At 38.3% G+C, this 17833-nt stretch overlaps 1 protein-coding gene across 1 annotated transcript in view; it reads right to left on the bottom strand.

The window, feature by feature from the left end:
• USH2A (usherin) overlaps positions 1 to 17833 on the bottom strand; it is a 665459-nt gene that overhangs the window by 540264 nt on the left and 107362 nt on the right. The window contains 3 exon segments of the mRNA XM_042475774.1: positions 5775 to 5970; positions 11407 to 11537; positions 13574 to 13769. Of these exon segments, the coding sequence (XP_042331708.1) occupies positions 5775 to 5970; positions 11407 to 11537; positions 13574 to 13769 (523 nt within the window).

A 17833-nucleotide genomic window follows, 5' to 3' on the forward strand; every position in this document is an offset into this window, starting at 1 on the left:
TGTGTGTGTGTGTGTGTGTGTGTGTGTGTGTGTGTGTGTGTGTGTGTGTATGAATAATTGCTTAATAAATACCAGTTCAAATTTATACCTTCCCACTTTGTGCATGCATGTGTTTCTGTGCATGGACACACACACACACACAATATTTGTATGTCTGTGTATACATACACAGATAAACAAAATATACATGTATAAACAACACAATTCGATAAAAATGCTCAATTTTTGTGGAATGAAGGTATGGTTTATACATTTTAAATAACGAATAACTAAGTTTTCTTCAATAAAACTCCCACACTCCTGCCATTCCTTAACTGCACCATAAAACAATACAAGAATCCCACATTTTAATACAGAAATACATTCTTTTTTAAAAAAAATATACCTAAGCATACACATATAAAATCTACTATGTTGAAGAACAACCCCCCAAACGGTAGAAAATGCATTATATATGGATAAAAACTAGAGAACTCCAACAGAAGGCAAGTTCCTTTAGCAGTGATGAATGGCTCACCTAAGGCATATCATTTAATTTCAATAAGGAAAATAAAAAAGGACCACTATTGCCGCAAATTTTAAAAATAACTGTATTGTTAACAAGAATTATGACTCATTTTGAACTATTAAAATTGGTCTACATGGATTCATATCATATCAGTTTTAAAAATATGCACAGTGCTTATTTGAATATGCCATACATATTCCTGACAGGTAATCTATTCCTAACGATACCGAGAAAGGCCTACAGGGCATCACATTCAATGTTAACAAGTACAGGGGAGTTAGCACGCTTGGCATTTAATTCACATTCTTCTCTCTTTTTTTTATTCTAGATGAATGACCTACTTTAATAAAATTATTGGTGCTAATGTATTTTACTGGTGATAGGATCATTAGTAAGATTTAACAGTTGTGCTAACTCTAACAGCTAACGCTTCATAACATTGCAGCACTTAGTTACATTTTCTGTTATCAAGCTTGTTTAAACAGTCTCAATGACAATGGACTCTAAGGTTACTTGTTCATCCAGTTGTTTTGTAAATCAGCATGTATTTTAAATAGATGCAGATTCTGCATGCTTAATGTTTTGATATAGCTTGTTTGTTTCACTAATGAAAACTGGCACCCCAGGTTTTATTAGATGAGTAGTTGAAAGAGGGTCCTATATGAACAGATGCAAGAAGCATGGAGTTTATCTTTCTATAAAAGACTATTTGGCCTCATCTTTCTGGTAGTAGCATCAAAATTATGGAATTCTCTTCCCAGAGAAGCTTGCCTGGTATCTACATTGTGGTCTTTTCAGTGCCAGCAGAACATTACTGTATTTTACTTTCCCATGCTGTTAGTTTGTATGCTTTCACTGCATGGATGATCTTAGTATTAAATTCTCCTTGTCTCCACTAGTGTTTTTTTTTAAAACATGCTACTAAATTTTGTAAATGTTATGCTGGCTGTATTTGCATTGGACAGAATTCTCAATTGCAGTCTGTGTTACATAACTTTATGTATACTTAGCTACATAGCACAAATGTTAAAATAATCTGTTACTGAATTGTGAAGATGCATATCAGGGCACTAGCAAGAGTGTCCTGATGCACACAGAGCTCTGCCAATGCACACTGGTACTCCCTAGCTAGTGTCCCAGTCCCATCATTCCCATTATGCATCAACCACTCCACTAACTCTCCTACATGGTTACTTGACAGCAGTCCCTTGCTGAATAAATGCTATGGAAGTTATGGAACTGCTCGATATTATTTCCCACAGATCTAAGTCCAGTTACTAAGGTGTAAGTCCCCAAGTGAATTCTGGCCACTATTTCCAATCAAAACTTTGGTTGTACTTGATTTGAATGTTAATTTTTTCAGATAAAAATTGATGGCACTATACCAAGTTATAAATAAATTAATAAAATGAGTAAATAAGAAACTCCAGTCATTTAAGAACTCTGGATCAGCTTCCCAGATAAAAGGCATATCAAAGGATGAGTAGTCAATTAATACAACTAAAATCAGGTAGAGTCAATTCCCTCTCATGTTGTACTTAGAGGTACGTGCTACAAAGTTTTTGTTCCTGCTACTACTATTATAGCATGGATCAAGTATATTGCCGCAGTGTAGGCTATTTGATAATTCTAGTGCAAATCCACACCGTTATTATAACAAACGTGAATACCAATTCTAATGGCCATTTGTTTGGATGTGAAATTGCATCTTCATGTCTAGCAATTAGTATAGATTATGTAACGAAGAGAGTACCAAAGTATTAGTTTCATTTACTTTTTAAAAACTTTAATCCTGTGTGAAAGAACTTCAAAATTAGCAGATGCATTTTGAAACACATCTAGAGCTAGGATTGCCAAACTGAAAACTGGGGATGGGTCCTATATTTTTAAAGGTTGTGTAGAAGAAGGAATTTCAACAGGTTTTGCTTCTCATGCAACCAGGTAACAGCCAGTACCTGTTGGAATTCCACCTTTTACACATCCCTTAAAATAGAGTAGTGTTCTCCAGTTTTCCCTCTAAAAACCTCAAGTGGGTCCTGAGGCTATTTTTGTGGACTTAGCTTCTCTAGATTTCTTCTACTTCCTTTTTCCTGGAAAAAAAAAGGAGATTGTGTCATTGAAAGCCTTCAAAAGCAGCATTCCACCTTTCCAACAGTGCAGAGAACCTATTATGAATTTAATATATTTTTTTAAATAACCCAATGGTAGTGACTTCTGTTTTTGTTTGGTTTTCTATTATCTGGCATTTTTGTCCATCCATGTAACTCCTGTAAGTTTCCACATCAGAAAGTTGGCCTACTGAAATTTTCTCACCTGTGATCTATGTGACAGATATTAGATATAATGATAACATGGGGTGATTGTACGTGTTGTCTATTTACAAAGAAAATAAAATTATGTGCAGTCAACATGCAGGGGAGCCTACACATGGCCTCCTGTCCATTCACCTTTTTTAACTTCCAGTTTTTTCAGTAAGACACTCAGATGGAGATTTCAAGATTGATAAAATTGAGGGGGATGCTGCATTTGTTTCTTTGGCATGGTACTTACCACCAATAAGAGGCGTACTAGCACTGATTCTAGGCAACCGCACGGTCACTAACCCTAGAACATATGGGGCGGCATAACCATGGCAGCACCCTGTGTACACGGGCACCACCATGGTTACGTAAGCGACGGGTGGCATCCACACGTCGCCACACATAGTTTACGTAATGAGTGTGCCATTGACGCACTCATTACATCTGCCCTGCAGCGGAAAAAGAACCCGCTTTTCCCAGGTTCTTTTTTGTTTGGAGGGAAGTTGCACAGTTTGGCAGCTGCGGCTTCCCTCCAGAGGAAAGTAGGCCGCTGGCAGGCCACCCTTTTCAGGAGGTCTTTGTTGCCCTAAGGCCTGGATTAGAGAGATAGGAAATTTGAAATAAAACTGAATTTTAAAAAACTTCTTATCTGCTTCTCCTGAATGAGTTACATGAAGACAAGCTTTCAGCTGCAATCCTGTAACAAAGAGCCTTGGAGTCCCATCAGATCCAATTGGATTTACACTAAATAGATTTGTGTAAAATTGCACTGCACTGGAAAATATTGGAGTGGGGCTACTTGCAGTGTCTGGGGGCTCACACTGAACTTTCCAGAACATCCTGGGAACCATATTACTGCTAAATCTGGGACAGGATCAAATGGTGCAGTAGCAAAAATAGTATTTCTCTGAACTAAGGAGACTGGGGAACATATATTATTTTTAAGGTGAGCAGCTCCTAGAAGCATAACCAATCAATCTCCACTCACCTTTTTACTAGTAAAGTTTGTAACTGCCACAGCAAATTGTGTGGGGGGAAATGTCTTATTTTCCACTGCCACTAGTGCAGCATTGAGACTCAGACACACAGTGGGGATGGAGAATCACAAAACACAGCAGGATTTCTGCCTACAAATCTCCTTCTAGACCAGGACCATCATTAAGGGAGTGTTTGGGGTGTGGACTGCACTGGGTGACAACCTAAGGAGGGGTGACACTACTGCTTCCCAAATGTCTTCCTTTTGGCAGAAATGTGCTGTGGCATTCACCCACATCCCTCTAAAACCCTGGAGCTCAGTGGAAGAGAAGGCATGAGTGGAGCAAGGCTCAGTGGGCATAGAAAGGAGAGGCCAGAGGGTGGGTTTTTCTTCTTCTTAAAGAATCTTACCAAATGTTCACTTTAATCACATGAAACTGTAAAAATAAATAAATTAAGGCTGTGCTTATGATACTGTAAAGTAAAGGTATAATTTTAATTTTGCTAGTTGTTTATGTCACAACTATTGCTATTCCAAATAATATATGGGAATTATGATTTATGAATAACAGTACAAAAAGCATTATTAAATATTCTGTATGGTATAGTATGTAAGGTATGGGGATAGTATGGGGGGGGGGGGAATATCATGTGATGCCAAAACTAGTGATGCCACTCTTCTAGATTATAACTCTGGAATGCCCTTCCCTGGAAGGCTAGGCTAGGCCCTCTCTACTTTCCTTTTGCCAGCAGTCAAAAACATTTTTATTTAGTTAGACTTTTAATATATAATCATGACAGAGTGGCTTATATATGGGGTGTGCATTTTAGTTATTCTTTAATGTATGTAATTTTGTATTGTTTTTACTTTGATGCTTTTAATTATTTTAAAACTTTTATTGTAAAAATTGAAAATGTTTTTATTTGTGAGCCACTTTTTAGGAGAAAGGTGACATAAAATTGAAATAAATAAATATTTTTTAATAATTTTGGTACTGTTTACACTATTTAACTTCAGTTTATGCCAGGCACTGTTTTTCAATAAACTGTTATTCAATAAACTGTTGACAACGTGAAGAATACTAATATTTATTTATTTATTTGTATTTAAGTGACATTCTGAGGGATATAGAGTTTCTACTTTGAATTCCTTTCATCAAGGAATTTTCCTTGCATAATATTGCCATACATCAATATTTCAAAGTGCATTATGTGCACTGTATATTTTGGGTGCTTGATAAATTTTGTTCTTACATAGATGTGGCTCCCCTCAAATATGCTGGAAGTAATAAATTGCTATAATCAAATCTAATTTCTGGAAAATACCTGTGGGAACAGCAAACAAAAAAATCACGTCTTGTTTAAAAAATGATAAATAACACTGAAGGTAGTAGTTTATTATAATCAACTTGGCATTGAATTACAAAATTAAAATTACGTGGCCCTTGATGACTAACCCTAGCAATGTATAAGATCTGTAGAATTATGTTGACATTTTGCATTTCACAGGAGCAGTTCAAAGAATTATAATAGGAAAAAAATGGAAAAGATTTATCACAAAAGCCCCTGTAGCAGAAAATATTTCTGAGAAGGAAAAATCCATTTATTTTGGTATGCTAAGAAAACTGACATATCAACTGTTTGCTTAGAACTCATTAAGTTTATAACATCATGAAAGAGTGCCATTTTCCTGAAAGAAACATTTGTGGAAGCAGTAAGCAAATTATACTATTTCTATCTTTTATTATTATGATAGAATATGTGAAGTGGAAGGTGTTGCTGTATCTACTGAATACAGAAAAATTGAAAGAACAGATTAACAGGATTATTAAGTGAATAATTATATGCTGCTAAATCAGGCATACACAGTTTCTCATGAAAAAAAGACACACATTGGATCCACACATTTTTAAAATGAAAAATCCAGCATCTAGCATTTTATTTCTAGGGAAGAGAAATAAGTCTGGCTTAGATTCCTGTCTTACACCTACCAATGACATTTTCCTTGCATTTGCACTGGCCTGAATTTTGGTGACAGGTAATATCTCCATTGACTGTCCCAGAGGTATTGCAGTTACATGGGCTGCAGCCACCAGGGTCTGACTGTTGTAGATTGTAGAATCCTTCCTGGCACTGATTGCACTGTCTGCCAGACACATGTCTCTTACAATTACACTGGCCTCCAATCTAGAAAGGTACAAAAAGAAAAATGTTGTAGAATGATGAACATATCTTCCCCACCCCTTTCACCCTGCCGCCCTGATAGACACTCATTAGCAACATGGATGAGTTGACAGGACAGAAAACCTTCAAGTGGAAACAGGGACAAAACAGATCTCTGGAGGATATGCTCTGCTAGTGGTTTATGTTAACTCACAGTAAAAGCAAACTACAGACATGATGGGGATGCAAATTCATTAGTATCAATTAATGAGGAACAGGCAGTAGGGGCTGGGGGTAAACCATAATGAACTAGCACACATATGGAAATCCTGTAAGAATACATGATACCTGTGGTTTTCTGTGGTCTACTGTGTGGTCAGCTACCAAACACAGCTCAAGCTGCTCCCACCATCATTACATTATTGAATTCTTCCCATTCTACAAGTGCCACACAATTTTGTTGGACAAAAGAATCAGGAGAGTCTTCTTGGAACATCATCTAACCCAGGACAACTGCTGTTTGGCAGGCTATCAGGAACCCAATGTAAGTGAGGAGGACGGAGTGCAAAGAGGTTTTTCCCAGCACAACTGAACTCCCGACATCTGCATTGTGAACTCTCATGAGTGTTCATTTCAATGGCAAAGAAGCCTACCATACAGTGTTCCTCTGCAACCTCAGCAGGTTGACTGGCACTAAGAAAGGAGTGGAGTGAGCTCAGTACTCAGTAAAGGTGTGTGTGCGAAATAATCACAGTGTGCATGGAACTACAAAACACAAAAGAGTGTTCTTCTTTCAAGTACTAGGTGAGAACTAGTGGGGCAAATTTGGGTGGGGGGGGGAGGTTAAAATGTGCCAATGATATTTTTCTTATTCCATACTATTTGTTGTTAATTTCCAGGAACAGTTGCAACATCTGGTTGCAACCCTCCATTTTAAATACACACACACACACACTGAGACAAGTAACATCAAAAAAGTCATGTGGGGCATCATCTGGTTCATTCTATTTTTGTTTCATTTGTTTTTTTTTTGGACATTCCCCTAATGATATATATTGTGATATATGCTGCAGGGTTCACATGCTGAACCTTTTTACAATGCATGGTGGGAAAGTTAAGGTAATTCATTCATTGTCTTCTCCCAATTTCAGTAATGAAAATTCGGTTCTTGGGCTTCAGATATGCTCCCTACATGAGCTGGCCTAGGCTCTGAGATCCTCAGGGGAGGCCTTTCTCTCCATCCCACCACCATCACAAGCACAGTTGGTGGAGAAACCAGAGAGGGCCTTTTCTATGACTGTGGTACTCCCTTCCCAAGGAGACTAGAATGGCCCTTTCCTTGTTGGCCTTTCGCTGACAGGAGAAGACCTTCCTCTTCAGACAGGCATTCAAAACAGAAAGCTTTTAAATAATGGGCGGAGGTGTTATATTGGTTTGATATATTTTAAATATTTTTATCTTTTTAAACTGTTTGATATTTTAACATGTAGTTTGTTTAAATTAATTCAGTAACTTAATTCAGTTTTAATGTACTATTTTGTATGCTTTTAATTGTACTGTTTTTTTAATGTTGTAAGCCACCCTGAATCCCAGTCTTGGGAGAAGGGTGGGATATAAATAAATATCATAAATAATAATAATAATAATAATAATAATAATAATAATTCAACATTGATATTATATTGTATGTCAGAAACTCTTTCTCTCCCCCCTCTGTGTGTGTGTGTGTGTGTGTGTGTGTGAGAGAGAGAGAGAGAGAGAGAGAGAAAGAGAAGTTGTTCCAAACAGTTGCAAAATAGTATCTAAGGAGCAAACTGCATTAGTAATAGTCTGTACTACTCTACAAGGTCTGAAATAAATTCACTGCTCATTCTTTAAGTACCAAAGTTAGGAAGAGAGAAAATTTGCCACCTAGAGACCCAAACCCAAGCATAGTATATATATTGTTTGAAATTTCATGACCATAATACAAGGGAGAAGGAAAACTCCTGCAAGCTTTTTTTAAATATATAAATCAAACAATCTAAACCAACTTAAAAACAGATCCAGCTCTAACTGAATCTGAGTTGTGTATGTTTAGGATAATACTAAGGTATGCAGCAACAAAGATGTGCAACAATTACTATGGAAAGTTAAAGAAGAAAATGCAAAGGCAGGCTTACTGCTGAACATTAAGAAAATCAACTTATGTGAGAAGTGGTGCTAGAAAAGAGTTCTGCAGATACCATGGACAGCCCAAAAGTCAAACAAATGGGTCTTAGAACAGATCAAGCCTGCATTCTCACTGGATGCCAAGATGATTAAGTTGAGACTATTGTACTTTGGCCACATAATGAGAAGACACCAAAAAAGACAATAATACTAGGAAAGGTGGAGAGTAGCAGTAAGAGAATAAGGCCTCTAGATGGATAGATTCACTCAAGGAGGGTCCAGCTCTTAGTCTGCAGGACCAGAACAGTGTGGTTGAAGACAGAGGGGCTTGGAAGTGTCCCACCCATGGGTCACTATGAGTTGAAGTCAATTCAAAGACAGTTAACAACAACAGTAACAATGTATGTAATCCTAAACATGCACATTGAGAGGGAAACTACATTTACTTTTGAGTAAATATGAATAGAATTGCACAATTAGCCTGAACTCTGCTCAGTATTGCTTAACTTATCCTTGAAATAAATAAAAGAAATATCAGTGTCAATGGCTTTATAATGGCAAAATAAATACTTTCCCTGAACTATTCAGTGTGTGTGTGTGTGTGTGTGTGTGTGTGTGTATAGAGAGAGAGAGGAGAAATCTCACATAATTGTTCTTTTCTGGAATTCTGTATCTTCGTTTAGGCTAAATGACATATAGCTAGTTCTGTATAGGAAAGCATTGATGAACTGCTAGGAATGGTAAATTATGCAGAGAAAGTGTATTCTGGCCCATTTTTAACACATTTCCTTGACAATTATCCTTGTGACGTGACAATTAATTTTCATGAGCCAGGGCCATATTCCTTATGATTCCATCTTCTTTGGGTCAGCCTTGGAAACACTTCCTTCAATAATGCCTTTCTATTTCATGTAATTCATTTCAACCCATTCTCCACAGCCTTATTAATCTATTTTTTAATGCCTCTTAATCATTTTGCTCTACCTTGTTCCTATTTCAGAAGTCTATTGATGCCTTATTGAGCTGTACAGTCTAACCCATTTTTCCTTATTTTCTTTTTTATATGAACTTGGTTTTGGTCTCATTTCTCAGCCTTATATATTGTTACCTTTCCAGCCAATCAAAAAACAAAAACAAAATTTCTCCTCAGAGTACAATAATGTAGTGCAGATTAAGTGCCACTAGAAACAAGAAATCTCAAAAGTGGCATTTAACACACACACACACACACACACACACACTTCTTATTACATCATGTGATCTTGGAATTGTTTCCAAGTGTCTTAAAGGGTTTTAAATTCTATGGTCTTAGTCAGGAAAGAGCTGTTATGAGAAACACAAAATCAGTGCCTGTACTTTACCATTATTATACAAATAACGACATTGCTGTAGGATTTCACTTTGCTTTTTACAAGCCAAACTGGCAACAAGCTCTTCAATGGTAGAAAATATCAAATCTTGCTTTGCTCACACAGCCCCTTGAAAGATCAAAGCTACCAATAAAAGACTGTGAGCATCAAAACAAACACTAAATGACAGGAAAAGTCACAAAACGTTACCAGATAAAGGGAATTCCCATCATTGCACCAATAAAGAAAATTCAAATTCTAGTAAGAATACAGTAAGTGAATCAGTTTCAGATTGAAGAGTGCATTTCTTCCCTTACATATTTTCTTAGCCTTTTGAAAGGAATTAATCAGTTAGTAATATGAAATGTGGCAACCAATGTTCTGAATGTATTCTGGTTAACCTTATTCACAACCAATGCTTTCAAATAAAATGCAGGATATTAAAATAACTGTCACTGCTCACTCCCTCACCCCACTTTTTAAACATGAGTCCAAGAGAGATGCAATTTTCCATCCTACCCATTGCATTTGTTTCTCTGACTATAAGGTTCAGGTGAAATGGATGATGGATGTGGGGTGAGAAAAGAGATCTATGTGACAAGCAGGAGAGACAGATTTAGCTTGACAAGCATTAAAGAACAGGGGGAAGGAAGAGAGAAGAAGGACTTACAAGACGTAAGATTACGTGATTCCTCAGTCTGAATGGGTGGAATTTATCCAGTTCTAGATGAAATGTAATTAGTTTGCAGTCTGAGTGGATCCAGGATTGTCACTTGAAGCACAAGTGACCACATCATAGAGTGTCTTCTACCAGTTTCAGTTGATGGTTCCTGAACCTATCTGGTTAAGGAACACCTGGCTATTGTGGCTGACACTATTGTGGCTGACACTAATCTACCTAATATGTTCTGAATATATTCTTGTTAACCTTATTCACAATCAGTTTGCCTCTGAGAACAACCTAAAGTGCTGTTTTTGATCTATAAAGCTAAATAAAGGTTCAGGATCTTAGGATTTTATGGACCTCTCTTCGCAATATGAACTTTTTTGGACCTCAAAATCAGCATCTCAGATGCTTTTCTCCATTAGTTTCAATCAAAGGACTTTATCATATAGGAGTGTTTGATGGATATCACACGATGTTGGGTCTATCTTGTTGTTGACTTTCATCCCATTTGTTACCATAGTGCACCTTTTAATTGATGTACAAAACCCATCAACTGGCTCCCAATCTTACTGCTATTCCATTATTTGTTTAATGTGACAGTTCCCCTTCTGTGACAGTTCCACTTCTCGGTCAATTATGTGGTGCGAGTATGCATGACTCTACCCCTCTTTCCCTTCTGTCTTATGGCAATTGCAGCTGCTAACACCTTCCCAAAGCCAGCTGCTGTGTGCACATTCACACAACAATCACCTTCAGGAGACAGTTGGCAGCTGCAATTTCTTGGCCCCTCCTGAAGCACAGGGCTGCTGTTTGAATGTACACACAGCAGCCCCATGCTTTGGGAGTTGGGGGGGGGGGAGCAGCAATCGCAGCTGATAACACTTTACCAAAGCCAATTGTTGTGTGTACATTCAGCAGCTGGCTTTGGGAGGCAATTGGCAGCAGTGAAGTCCTGTTCCCATCTTTTATCCTGGAAGACAATGTTTGGCAGTGTACAAAACAGATTATGTTGTTGGTGTTGTTGTTGTGATTGTCATCATCATCATCATCATTGTCATTGTCATCCTGCCCTTCTCCCAAAACTGGGACTCAGGGCAGCTTACAACATTAAAAAAAACCCAACAATCGTACAATTAAAAGCATATATGGACTGGCAAAGCACTATCATGATGTAATGAGAAATTATGTCCAACTGGTATGCTCTGATGCTTAAACTAGTAGGACTGTGGTGGGACAGCAGGCTGGTGTTATTAGATGGCAGGTCTGATGATATTCTAGGTCAAACCTACTTACCCCATCACAGAGTTGGCTACTGTTTGTGGTTCCTGCTATGTTGCACTCACAAGGTTTACAAACATCCAGAGCTGAAAGATCTGCATCAACATGCTGAAAGAAGAAATCCTTACACAATTCACAGTTTCTTCCTGAATAAAGAAAAGATTATGCATTATAGCTTCCAATTCATTAAAATTAGCTGTATAATTCAAAATTAAAGCCTATTCCTTTGAGAGAATTCTATAATTTTCAGGACGTCCATTTTAATGCACCTTTCATCTCTACCTGCCAATTTAGTGATCCAGAGCATATGAAACAATGAACCTGTTACAAACTGTGTTTTACTCCATTAAACTTCCATCTGTTACATAACACAACACTCATATAAAGCTATTCTGCATGAAGATCTATTCTCTACTTTTGAAAAAAAGAAGTTATGCTTCAACATCAAACTTTCTATACTGTCCTTAAAAAGGAAAGCCAAGAGTACTAAAGTGTCAAAAATATCACCACAAAATATGCCACACAGTTATAAATTTAGAAGGTATAGCTTGTCTTTTATATGGTAGAATGAGGAATATTCAAATCAAATGACTGATAGATATGTGGTATGGAAATGCAGAGATTCACTGAATGCACAGGAAAACATTACATCTGCTCTGAGGGACCCCTACAGTTTAAAGGGAGCTATGGTTCCCAAAGTAGGAGAAACTATGACAATCATATTGTAGATTGTCTCCCATATAGGCTTCACATTCCTGACCATTTCTTGGCTACTATTTTGACAAGGTGTTGGGTGGAATGCTACATACAGTGTCTATTGTTTCTTTCAGAGTGGCAACTACAACATCAGAGCACAGCTTGGCAAATTAAAAGGATTGCTAAAATAGAATGCTGAAGCCATCCATAAGAGAACAGCAATATGGTAGTGGTCTGGGACCAAATTAGTGATGGCTTCCATGTGTCATTATATTCATTCTTCTTAAAATTGACATTTTAAGTTTGGTTTTAAAGGATGTTTATCAATGTGTATGCTAGGGATTCAACCTTGGACTTTCTGGTTTTACCCAGTTACGTCACCATCCTGGCACAAAGCCACAAAGCTAACATTTTCAAAGTTAGCATAATGCCGGTATCCAATAGAGATTTTAAAAACACAAATGCACAAGCTGGAGTGCAAAGCAGTTGTGCAACCAGTTATACAATCTTAGAAACAGATTTTTGTGCAGCCTGCTGTGCCTAACTTTTTGGGCAATAGGGTAACTCAGCATAACTACACTGGTAAGGTTTTTCAGTCTGCTAACATTGGATTTAGACCTTTGTGTGCAAAATATGTGCTTTATCTCTGAATTAGAGCAATTCTCCAGTGCATGTGACATGTACTGTGGTCTAGAAATGGTGAGAAGTTCAAAGACATGGGGTACATTATACTGTATACATGAATGTATGTGCATGATCTTGATACATATGTTGCAACCACACACTATGGCTGAGATCCCGCATCATGCAGTGAGATACACTCACACTGTTTCATGGTTCTTCCACTGTAGCAGCCTTCTGCAGATTGACATTGTGCCACTGATTGTATCTACCTGTTTATAAACCCACTGTGCAATGGAGAATGCAGAGTGTCAGATCTCGGTCATCCTGGTACTTTGAAGGCATTGATGAATAGTTATGCACCATTCAACAATGCATGGATGACATCTTGTTGGTTAGTTCCAACTAGAATAGATTTATTATTTCAATTGTTGAACGCTGAGTCAACACATAAATAAATCCAGTGGGTTCCATGCTGTAGTTTAGCTAATACTAGCAGGATCTAAGCTCATTGAAGTGATTTCACTTGTTGAACTTGGCTTAGTCATCTATCAAATTAATCTATCTATTGTATACTGGCCAAAAAATGTACAGCCACACAAGTAATGGAATGTAACACATGTATATGATGCCAATACGATTATAAACAATAAATCTGAATTTTCAGCTATACAAAATACCCTTAGATCTTGGTCCATTTTCATGTAATGCATATATTTATGAAATACAAATCCATTCCTTTTCCTGGACCCCATGGAAATGCAAATTTCCTCAGACTTCATCTTCTAAAATAATGGTGCTTCTGAACAAGCAGAGGAGCCAACCACAATGAATATATGTGATTTTATTCTGTTGTACTAATTACCTGTGGTGTTATGTTGACAGTCATCACAGACTCCACCGCCGCCTCTATGATGTTCATTAGGAAAGGAATCCATTGTCCTGTTGTAGTGACAGCTTATTGCATGGCCATAACATTGGCAAGGTTTGCAATTATAAGCATGAACTTGATCTCCTGGATGAAAAGGCTTGTCATTGTACAGTGGCCAACAGTGATCACACTAGAATAAATGGAGGATTACAAAGGCATTATTATATGTAATACCTACATATGTACAAGTATATATACATAATAGTGTGTATTCCCTATGTACTATAGTGCTGCAGTTGGAAATGTAACTTGCAGGACACCTTGCCCTAAGCAAATTTTCTAAAAGCTTAAACTGCATTTGTAGACACATTTACTCCAAAGAGAATCTCATTAGATTCAATAGTACTTTCCCTCTAGAACATCTTAATGCTTGGTCCTTATCCAGTTTTATATTAATATCAGTGTTTCTGATAACACACATCCCCAGACAGAGAAATTAGTTCCTGGAACCATTCCTCACTCCCACCTAAACTGGTGATCACAGCTAATATAATCTATATTTCTGTGGCTGTAATTTTAGCATGATGTTTGAAAAGGGTCACCCATGATAGTCATGCAAACAAGCTAGTAAACTGTGAGGTAGACAATTTCTTCTGTTAGGTGGATTTATAACATTGGCTGACTGAACCTAAAGGGTTCTCACCAATTGATCCATTCTAGAGAGCAATGACTAGTGGAGCGTTACAGGGTTCTGTCCTGGGCACAGTGCTATTTAACATCTATATAACTGACGTGAATGATCAAATGTGCAAATGACATAAAATTATGGGTGGTAGCTAATACCACTGGAGAACAGGATCAGAGTTCAAAATATCCTTTACAGATCTGAGAGCTGGGACCAAAATAACCAAATTAATTTCAATAGCAAAAAATGTTAGATACTACACTTAGGCAGAAAAAATAAAATGCACCGATATAAGATGGATGACACCTGAACTGACAACAGTACATGTGAAAGGGATCTAGGAGTCTTATTAGACCACAAGTGGAATACAGTTCAACAGTGTGATGTGGCAGCTTAAAAAGCCAATGCGATAGTAGACTGCATCAATAGGAGCATAGTACAGTGGACCCTTGTTATACGCTGGGATTTGGTTCCAAGATCCCCCATGTATAACAACATCTGTGTATGTTCAAGTCCCATTAAATATAATGACATAGCAAAATGGTGTCCCTTATAAAAAATGGAAAATCAAGTTTGATAGTTGAAATGTATACTTTTTTGAACATTTTCAAACCGTGCATGCTTGAATCCATGTATTAAAAATCAGTATAAAAGAAGGGCTGACTGTATCTAGATTGAGGGAAGCAATACTGCCACTCTATTCTGCTTTGTTCAGACCTCACCTCGAATATTGTGTACAGTTGTGGACACTACTGTTCAAGAGGGATATTGCAAGCTGCACATGTCTAGAGGAGGGCAACAAAAATGATAAAAGGTCTAGAAGCCATGCCCCAAGAGAAGTGGCATAGGGAGCTGAGTGTGTTTAGACTGGAGAAGAGAAGTGTAAGGTATGATATGATAGCTATGTTTAAATATTTGGTCTCTTCCAGCTTTGTTATTCTATGTGGTGAAGTAGGCCGGTGGCTTGGAGTAGCCTCTGGTCACTCAAGCCCCGGTTTGCTCCCAATCAGTTGCAGACTGCAGCAACTGGATGGCCCATTCTCAGAGTGGACTACGATGGCAGTCTCGAACAGATTTTCCCCGCTTTTTGCCAGCAGACTTGGGCCACCTTAGGAGGCCTTAGAGCTGCTTTGGGGACATGTGTCATCTGTGTATCCTTCCCCCAAACCAGCCGGAAGCTACACTTTTTGGTCCGTCTGTTTCAGGCCATGATTCTGCAGCGCAAGGCATTGCTTATGTTGTCCAAGAAGTTTGAAACCAAGGCCTGAATCTATTTCTAGTCTGAGTTACAATAAACTGATCGACTTGAGGAGATTTACCTACTTATTCACTCTTCATTCAGACAGTGGATTCAATTGGTCTACTTCAGTTGGACCAAGCAATCAAATTTGGGACAGATTTTTGTATATCTGTCTCTCTAAATCTAAAATGTATTTTCCACACAGTGCAGCCACTCATGCAGGATCAATATTTTTTTTCAGAACTGTAAACCTTTGTGCTATCTTTACACAGTTGCCATCATCTGCATAATCATTAAAGGGAATGTTCAAGTGGAGATCTCCCAATTACTTGGACAGTTCTTCTGTATAGGACTTAAACACACAGCTGCTTTGAGTTACACAGTTTTGTTGGCCTGGTAAATGATTACAGCATCCTTTAAACAGTTGGGCCCATTACAGACTGCCCTAAAGGGGAGGTCTCAGGCCGCTGCTGGTTGCAGCGCGGAGGAGTCGCAGCAGCCAAACCACGCGACTCCTCCACGCTGCAAAGAAGAAGCGCGAAAATCGCTCTCCTTCCTCCAACCCACTTCTGGGCCGCGACGTGCGGACGCAGAGCGTCCGCTACGTCAAAATGGCAGCGGCCATGTGGAACGGCCGCCACCATTTGTTATGGACTCTGTCCGTAACAGGGTAAGGGACGTCTGGAAGAATGGGACATCCTAAGGACGTCCCTTATGGCCGTGTGTAATGCGCCTTAGTGTCATAACATCTATACAATGCCTTGAAGTAGTATTCAATCCATCTGCTTTGACTTTTCCACATTTTGTTGTGTGATGCCCTGAAATTGAAATGGATTTAACTGAAATTATTACCACTTGATATACACAAGATACCTCTGTGGACATGCAACGTCTTTTTTACCATGGTCGAAAATGTAAGAAAATAAAAGAGACGTGGTATTTTCTGGTTGCATGTCACCGCATGTGCACACCTTAAATAGTTTCTAGTGGAACTCATTGCAAACAAAGTCCCATAAATAGTGCCCACCTATGTGCAATTTAATGCCACATGGCATCAGATTAAATACTGTATATCTGGTTCTGGAAGGTCCCAGTGTTTGTTGGAGAGATTTTCTAAACAAACAACATACTGAAGACCAAGGAGCTATCCAAATATGTTTAGAGTTAAATTGTGCAGAAGCACCAGTCTGGGCTGGGTTATATATTTTTTAAAAAAAACCCTCAGACTATCAATATCCTTTGGAGCACAGTTAAATCCATTATTACAAAATAGAAACTAAGTGGCTCAACCATGATTCTGCCTAGGGAAGGCCATTCACTAAAAGTCAATGACTGGATAAGGTGAGCACTAGTGAGAGAAGCAACCAAAAGGTCACTTATAACTCTGAAGAAACTGGAGAGATCTTCTGTTGAATGGGAGAAATTGTCCATGGAACAATTATCTGATGTTAAAAAGAGACAGAATCTCAGGATGTGTAAAAGAAGATTTAATTTCTCAAATTAGCCCAATGGATTTTGTCGGCGTCAGTGTGGTGTAGTGTATGTTATTTTACTGTTGTTGTTGTTGTTATTATTATTGTTGTTGTTGTTGTTGTTGTTTATTTCTATAGCACTGTAAATGTACCTGGCTTAAGGAGACTACGTGTGAAAGGGATCTAGGAGTCCAAATAGACCACAGGTTGAACATGAATCAACAGTGTGATTCGGCAGTTAAAAAGGCCAATGCAATTTTAGTCTGCATCAATAAAAGTATAGTGTCTTCTAGATAAAGAGAAGTAATAGTACCACTGTATTCTGCTTTGGTCAGTCACCACCTGGAATACTGTGTCCAATTCTGGGCACCACAAATTCAAAAAGGATATTGAGAAACTGGAGTGTGTCCAAAGGAGGGTGACTAAAATGGTGAAGGGTCTGAAAACCATGTCCCATATATGAGGAACGCTTTAGGGAGCTGGGGATGTTTAGCCTGCAGAAGAGAAGGTTAAGAGGTGATATGATAGCCCTGTTTAAATATCTGAAGGGATGTCACATTGAGGAGGAAACAAGCTTGTTTTCTGCTGCTCCAGAGAACAGGACCTGGAACAATGGATGCAAACTGCAGGAAAAGAGATCCACCTCAACATTAGGAGGAACTTCCTGACAGTAAGGGCTATTCGACAGTGGAACAAACTCCCTCGGAGTGTAGCGGAGTCTCCTTCCTTGGAGCTCTTTAAGCAGAGGCTGGATGGCCATCTGTTGGGGATGCTCTGATTGAGAGTTCCTGCATGGCAGGGGGGTTGGACTGGATGGCCCTTGTGGTCTCTTCCAACTCTACGATTCTATGATATAT

The sequence above is a fragment of the Sceloporus undulatus genome, chromosome 1 (assembly GCF_019175285.1).
Source record: "Sceloporus undulatus isolate JIND9_A2432 ecotype Alabama chromosome 1, SceUnd_v1.1, whole genome shotgun sequence".
In the NCBI taxonomy this organism is placed as follows: Eukaryota; Metazoa; Chordata; class Lepidosauria; order Squamata; family Phrynosomatidae; genus Sceloporus; species Sceloporus undulatus.